Source organism: Enhydra lutris, unplaced genomic scaffold (genome assembly GCF_002288905.1).
Source record: "Enhydra lutris kenyoni isolate GAN:26980312 unplaced genomic scaffold, ASM228890v2 scaffoldscaffold38, whole genome shotgun sequence".
NCBI classification, from domain to species: domain Eukaryota; kingdom Metazoa; phylum Chordata; class Mammalia; order Carnivora; family Mustelidae; genus Enhydra; species Enhydra lutris.
Window position 1 is genome coordinate 7,521,069 of NW_019154122.1, and position 7,789 is coordinate 7,528,857.

The 7,789-nt window shown below is 58.4% G+C and overlaps 1 protein-coding gene across 5 annotated transcripts in view; it reads right to left on the reverse strand.

The window, feature by feature from the left end:
• The window catches only part of LOC111154660 (Rho guanine nucleotide exchange factor 10 like), a 101,421-nt gene that overhangs the window by 64,681 nt on the left and 28,951 nt on the right, over nucleotides 1-7,789 (reverse strand). For 2 of the 5 annotated variants that reach the window (XM_022514451.1, XM_022514450.1), the window contains exons 7-8: nucleotides 3,435-3,543; nucleotides 848-954 (exon numbers count right to left, since the gene is read on the reverse strand). In XM_022514451.1, the coding sequence (XP_022370159.1) occupies nucleotides 848-954; nucleotides 3,435-3,543 (216 nt within the window). Of the gene's footprint in view, nucleotides 1-847; nucleotides 955-1,681; nucleotides 1,854-3,434; nucleotides 3,544-6,282; nucleotides 6,400-7,789 lie in introns of those variants that run through there. The other 3 variants (XM_022514453.1, XM_022514452.1, XM_022514448.1) reach the window with 2 other exon arrangements.

Consider the following 7,789-nt stretch of genomic DNA (forward strand, 5'->3'; position numbering starts at 1 on the left):
GCAGGACCCAGGAGTCTCCTGAGGAAAGAGGCCTGGCCAGTGCCAGGGAGAGGAGCCCAGGATCATGAGTCCAGCTCTGAATGCTCTGACGGGGGCTTGCTGCCCAGTGGCGAGCATCACCACCTCAGTGCCTGAGGCAGGGGTAACAGACATGAAGGAAGCTGGCAGACGGACTCCTGAGACACAAGGTGTGGCCACAGGTCATCTCCCTGGATTTCTAAAGAGGCCAAACATCAGGATTTTCTGCCGGCCCCAAGAGGGGCAAACCCCTCCTTGGCGCTTTGCTGCCCTGACACGACTTGCTCAGCGTCCCCACACCCAGAGAAGGCTGGGCGTCTCTCCCCGTTTCATGGCTGGGACAGCCAACGTGACAACGTGCCCCTGACTGAGGCCTAGAGCAAGGTCACCCGGTCTCGGTCCCAGGGTGACACTGAGGGGGAAGAGAGGCATCGCCCAAGGCCCCCAGTGCCTGGGAGAAGCCCATGGACAGAGGGCAGGCTGGCCCCTCCACGTCCCCCTAAGCTGGATGAGCTTAATGCCCCTCAACCCTCCCGTCACGGCAGCCCCTTCCTGCAAATAACACCTCCATGTGAAACAGTTAAGCGAGAATGCTCCGGTCCCCCAGGGCTGGGAAGCAAGCACTCCAAAGGCTTGGGGGCCCACTGCCCTGGGACAATGGCATGGCACCTGCGGGGTTCAGTCTGGAAGGCTGTGTAGCTGGTGAGACAAGAAGCTGAGGTTCCACCAGGAGCCCCGGCTCGACACTTTCCCTTCAAGACCCAGACTCACGGGGCCCCTGACCACCCCTCCCCCTGAAGACCCCCACCAACCAGCTCTGCACACAGACCTGCTGAGGGCTCAGGCCATCGGGCATGGGGCCCAGCTCCGGGGCCGGGGGCTTGATGTCCGTAACGCTGACCTCCAGGAGCCCCATGTCTTCCTCTTCCGAGTCACCTGGAAAGTCAGATGGGCTGGTAACACATGAGAAGTGAGGATACCGTACCCTGCTCAGCCCCCAGGAGTTGGGCACCACCCTGGGCCGGGGTCCCGGGGCCACAGAGGGTCACCCACTGCTGTACTCTGCTCGATTTGTCCGGCCAGAAATAAAGGGGAGCGAGCAGGGCAGCACAAAGCGGCATGCCTCAGGGCTCCAGCTCTCAGCATGGACTCTGCCAGAAGTCACTGTCCCCGCTCAGATCAGCCGCCTCTGGCCCGGTGAAAGCCAGGCGGCCCATGTCTCCATCACTAGGCACTAAAAATAGTTTTCTTCTGGATGCCCAAAAGGGGGAAGAAAGTAAGCCCCAAGAAGAACAGGGCTATTTAGCTGTGTTTTCATCTTTTCATAAAAAGAAAAAAAAATGCAGACAGACCCAAAGGGAAAAAGTTCAAGGGGACAGTGTAGACATGAGTGGGGGCGGCTGTTGGACAGAGGGCAGGAGACAGAGCCTCGCGCAGAGAGAAAGAGGGAGGTCAGGAAGAGTGCAGGGATCTGGCCTCGGAAGGCTCTGTCCCCACAAGAGAGATGCGGGCACAGGGAGACGGGACCCTAGCTGCTCTGGGCCTGAAACCCAGTGGTGGCGGCCGTGGGCAGTCGGGCGCTGTGGGGAAGCTCAGAAGGAGGAGGTGGCAATGACCCTTGAGCCGGAGCCGAGGGAGCAGGGACACCCAGGCAGGCCCTTACCTGAACAGGAGACAGAAGAGGAGGAGGAGGAGGGACATCGGACCACAGTGTGGGGGTGGGGGTGGTGAAGGCCCTCCTGCCTGGCCCACATGGTACCCCGGGCATCACTCCGCACCCACCCCAGCCGCCGGCCCCGCAGCTTCCTCTTCCCCCACTCGCCACTGGGTAACATTCTTGGCCAGCGATCCGAGCCCTGCCGCAGCTATTAATAACGCCGCTGGTGGGAGGGTCACTTTAGGCAAGGCTCTGGGCTGGCGGGCGGGGTGGGGAGGGCTTAGGGAGAGCCTGCAGGCAGCCTGGCCAGTCTGGGGGTGGGGAGGGTGACCAGGAGCAGCTACCAGCCGACCAGCCTGTCTACCCTGTCCCTTCTCCAGGCCACCCCACTAAGCCTGGAAGGGCTCCTCGTCGGGGGCCGGTGGCTCCCCAAAAGGTTCCGTGCTGGAGCAGGTCCAAGCAGTGGTGGGGTTGAACCCATTTCATGGATGAGGAACCAGCCCCCGCTAAGAATGATGCAAGGTCGTGAAGCCAGGAGGCTGTGGAGCTGGGATCTGAACCCACACCGGCGAGACGTCGCCCCAGCCCCAAACACCTCCACTCAGTGACTGCCCCCCCGAGAATGACATGCATCACAGCAGAGCCAGGCTCTGTCCACACACTGCCTCGGTCATTCTCACCATGGCCCCTGAGACAGATGCCACAGGGGCCCCACTGCACGGATGAGAAAATGAAAGCACAGAGAAGGGATAGCGCATAACTTTTCAAGAGGGCACAGAGTCTCGGAGTTCTCCCTGGCTTGAATATCTGCGCTGACCTGGCTCCAGTCTCTCACGCCCCACCCCTTACTCCAGTCACATGGAGCCCCGGCCATCCTCTCCACGCCTGTGTGTCCCCAGGTGAGTCACTGAACCTCTCTGTGCCTGTTAGCTCATCTCCACATGGGAACAGGGCAGTCCTATGGACTGTCTGGTGTCTGCAAGGATTAAGCAAGGAACTGTAAGGATCATAAGAGGGTGCCCAGACACAGTAAATACTTGATAAATGTTGACCCTCAGGAAAATCGTTTCTTGAACATCTCCTACTGCCCAGCTCCAGGGCCTTTGCACACGCTGACACCTCCGCCCAGAGCACCAGGTTCCTGCCCCACTCCCCACCACCTGACTGACCTGGGTCCATCCCCCTCCTGCTCCCAGCCCATCCCTGACCACTCATTTGCATTGCGCTCCTCCATGCTCCTGTCCCTCCCACCCCCTCCCCTCCATTCCCCCCTCCCCGGCTCCCTATGGCTGCTTGTCAGCCTCTGTGGTCACTTCCTGTTTATATGAGCCGGGAACTCCCGGAGGAAATGCTGCTTCGTTCATCTTGGTGGCCCTATACCCAGCATGGGGTGCAGCACTTCGGGGGAATTCAATAAATATTGGCTGGTGGACAGATGGGCGATGGACAAAGGAAAGAGTGGGAACGTTCAAAGACGAAGTCAGGTGAGCTGAACCGTGTGGGAGGCAGGAGGCCAAGACTGCCAGGACAGAGACCAAGGGCAGGGACGCTGAAGGGAGAGGCCCCACCTCCCCCAGAAAGAGGTGGGTCATACCTGCCAGAGGGTGGGAAACTGACTGGGACCAGCCAAGATATTTGGGGGTCAGTCCCCATCCCCTACCACCAGAGGATGCCAGACCCCAGGTGGCTTTGCCCACCTGCCCCTGCTGTCACAGAGCTGAGCCCCAGCCTCCTGCCAGCCAGGCCCACGGTGCCTCACCAAGAACGTCTTTCCTGTGCAGAAAGGATACTTTGCGCATGACAGCCATCCTCGTCTTCTCCAGCCCATCCTTGGTCCCGCTCTTGGCCGCCTTCATGAGCTGGGTCATCTGAGCAAAGGCAGAGGGGCTCATCAGAGAAGCTGAGGGATGCCCCAGGATGCCTGCCACCAAGGGCCACCAGCCCTACCCTGGCCTCCCAGCCGGAGCGGCACACATCAAGACCCTGGGGCCCATACAGTTCCAGGGAGGTGGCAGCAGAAGCCCAGAGGGACAGCCAGGCAGTGGCACCTGAGACATCCCAGGGCAAGGTGAGAAGGGGCCTTCGTTCTCTGGGGATCACCCTGGAGGAACCCTCTTAATTGGCAAAAAGGGGTCTTAACCCGATTGTCTCCCTTTGGGGAAAGACTTGAGGCCTGGAGAGCCAGGCCTGGGTTCAGATCCCAGCTGTACCTCTCGGGACAAGTCACTTAACCTCACTGAGCCTCAGTTTCCCTACTGAGATGTGCCAAGGTCTATGAGGACTAACAGACGGGGTCCAGGGAGGCATGCTGAACAGTAAAATGACCATGCCCACGGTTACTTCAGGGGTCGTGAGTGCACACCCCCATCCCATCTGCCAAACCCAAGTGAGGAACCCCCCTGCCTCCCAAGCAGCCAAGTTTCTTACTGAGCCGAGGCCCAGGAAAGTGGGGGAAGGGTAAAGGGGCCACAGAGCGGAGCGCAGCTTCCCCGTGCAGGCAGGGACCCGCGGACACCATGCAGCAGGCTGAGCAGAACGGGAAGCGGACCCGGGAGGGGGAAGCCGGCACCCTGAGCACTGGGGGAGCCCGGGGCCTGCACACAGCGCTGCTGTCCCCTAAGTCATTCCTGCGCCCCTCAGCCCCCAGCCCCCAGCCCCAGCATCTTCCCCGACAGAACGCCCCCTGAAAGAACGTCCTATAATAATGGAAATGCCCACTGGGGGTCCACCAGCCACAAGTGACTCTTGGTACAGCTGAGGACCCAAAGTCCGGATTATATTTCACTGTCATTGATTTAAATGTAAACAGCCACGTGACTGTCCTAACCAGCAGGGCGTTCTCGGAGCACTCCCTCCTCCCTGAGGCTCTCTGCGGAAGGCAGGAGCACACCTGGGGGGGGGGGGTCTCGGGTCTCCGCTCTCCCTATCACCTTCCTCCAAACAAGCCCCTGGTCCGGGCTCCCCGTACTCCTTGGCTCTCTGGCTTGCAAAACCCACGGGGTGCTGGGCCTAGGCACAGGGTGGTGGCTTTTCAGGAACAATGCTGACTTTCCGGAAACGACCAGCAGGGGGAAAAGGAGGTCCCGTGGGGACTCCCTGCATCTCAATGGCACAATTCTTCAGCAGTGATTCTTGGCCTCCTGGGGTGGGGGTCGGGGGTCATAACCCCCTTGATAATCTAAGGAGAAGGACAAAAAACCGACCCCAGAAACTGCACAAAGATGCTCACCCTCCTCTGGGGGAGCGGTGGGAGGGGTCACAACCCCCAGATTAGAAACCTCTGCTCTGAGCCCACTTCCTTCCTGGCAGAGAGCCGAGGCAGGAAGTTGTCCTACAAACTCCCAAAGCGGTCTTCTTTTGGCATTTTCCTGGGCAAAAAAGAGCAACAAGTGAACACCCCAGAAGGTGTCCCCAAGTCAGCCTGCTGCCTCCACCCACCTTCACAGTGCAGGGGCCGGGCGGGGGGTCCGAGTCCAGGGTCACAGTCAGGGTGGGAACCCCGGTGGTGGACTCCGCCCTTCATGAGCTCCCGGCTCTTCTCTGGGCCTTGGCCTTCTGAGAAGTGAAGCTGCCCCATTCAGGTCACAGGCCCCCCTGTGGCATGTCTATATAAGGACCCTGCAAACTATAGTGTCTGTCCCCTCCTCCCAGGAGGTCTCAGGTTCAGTCGGAACCAGCAGCGGCCCAGGATGGATATCACTCAGCTGCGGTACGCGCAGACCCAGGTTTGAATCCCAGCTGTGCCACTGCCCAGCGCCGTGGCTACCAGCCCGGCCCGCTGATTCACTCACCAGCCTCACTGACGCCAATGACGGCAGAGAGAGAGAGAGCTGCCTCCCCGGGTGCCCTGGGGACAAAACCAACAGGCCCACAGATAACAGGGACTTTGATTCTCCGAGGCAGCATGGAGCACCTCACAGATCTGAGCTCACCTAATCCTTCCTTCCATCCAAGCTGGGGGCTGGTACTGTCAATGCCCCCATTTCACAGGTGAGGAAACCAAGGCTCAGAGAGGTCAAGAGGCCTGCCCAGGATCACACAGAGAGGAAGTGGTGGGACTGGGATCCAAAGCCAGGCCTGTAGGCCTCCAAAGCCCATAGCACATAGTAGGTGCTCGATTAATAAGGGAAGTCCCTGCTGTCGATGTCACCATGATCCAGAAGTCTGAGTCCCATTTGAGAAGAAGGTGCTGTGATTTCTCCTACAGGCTTCCTTAGCCTGGATCTCTGTGAGCGGCTCAGAGGGGCAGGAATGTCCAGCGTCCCTCACTCACGCTCACACCCTCACCCACCGCCAGAGTTCGCAAATCTGCAGGTGCCTGGGCCTTAGGCCAGACCTCCAGAATCAGCTTCTCTGGGGACGGAGCTCAGGAGTCAGCTCCCCGGTGATGCGGAGGGTCCGAGAGCGTGCAGACCCCACCCCCCAGGAATGCTGGCAGACCACTAAGCTTTTGCTCAGAGAGAGAGAGGCAAGCACGTGGAAAGGAGTGAGCCAGTCCCAGCATGGACATGAGATGTGGCCAGGCTTCCGTGTCGGGCGGGTGCCAGGGGCTCAGGCCCCCCTCTGCAGGGCCCCAGCCAGGACGCGGGGGGACAGACGGACAATACCTTACAGTCGCACTTGTGCTTCAGCGCCTGCATGTCTCTCCCCCCAGCTCTTAGAGCCAAGATGTCTCTCTTAGTCCTGGCGCATCTCTCCTTTAGCCTAGTCAGGTCTGGAGAAAGCTGGAGCCCCCAAGCAGCCAGGCAGAAGGAGAGCAGGTGCGAGGAGCAGGCGGGACGGGAGGAGACAAACAGGACAACAGAGGAGAAAGGAGACCAGGTGAGGTGGGATGTGGGGCGTGGGGAGGGCTCCCGCCAGGCATCGGCTCCAGCAGGGTCCCACCCCAACACACAGGCAGTGGGGGCAGTGTCCTGGCTTCTGGGAGGATAGGAGGAAGGAACCGGCCAGGCCCCACTCAGGAAAGGGGAACAGCACTTGGAAGATAAGGACTGTGTCTCAGGCATCCCCTCATCCCAGGGGTCAGCGTGGGGCTGATGACATAGGAGGCTCTTGGCAAGTCTGTGAGATGGATGGGTGGTGGGATGGGTGGGCGGGATGGGTGGGCAGGATGGGTGGGTGGGCAAATGCATAGGAAAATGGGGAACGTATAGAGGGATGGTTGGACAGACGAATGGACAACAGACAGAGGACGGGTGGATAGATGAATGATGGATGCCTGGACGGACAGATAAGTGGATGGGTGAGCAAATGCATAAACATAGTTGGATGACCGCAGAACTGGGTAAATGGATGGACAGGTGAACAGTAAGATAAATGAATAAAGACACAGCAGGATTGGTGGGTGGATGGAAGCAATGCTGTGCTGGTAAATATTTAACACGTGCTTCTCCAGGAGAAAGAGCCCTGCTCTGTAGCATTTCCATGGTGTGAATGATCTTACCGTGCCGCATTTCACACTACCGGTGTGACGTCACTGAATGTGGACTTGGAAAGAGAGTGTACAATTGGTTCCTAGATCTTGTGAGTGAGGAAGAGCCAGGTCTGGCACACCACTGGAGGAAGGAATGGGTTAACAGAGAGAGGGAGGGAGGGACAGAGGGAGCGCAGGTAGGCAGTTGGATGGAAGGATGGGTAGCTGACTAGCTTACATACTATCTGGGAAGACGCATGGGTGGAGAGACAAACAGACAGACATTCAAATGCCTGAATTGTGTGAGCAATAGTGATATTTGGTAAAGCATACAGAAAACCAAGACAGTACTAATTCCAGGGTACACAAGTAAAGGGACCAAGAGCACGAACTCTGGAGGCAGGCAGGTCTTCATTCAAATCACCACCCCCTTGCTCACTAGCTGGGAAAGTATCTTTACTTCTTTAAAGTATCTTGACATTCCTCACTGGTCAAGTGGCCAAGATAGTAACTACTTCACAGAGTTACTGAGAAGATTAAATGGGTAATAGATGTAGAGCCCAGAACTTAGTAAGTGCTCAAAACATGAAAACTGTTACTATACTACCTTACAAATTCTAAGTGCTCAATATGTGTTGAATGGATGGATAGTTGGTCAGATGGATGGATGGATGGATGGATGGATGGATGGATGGATGGAT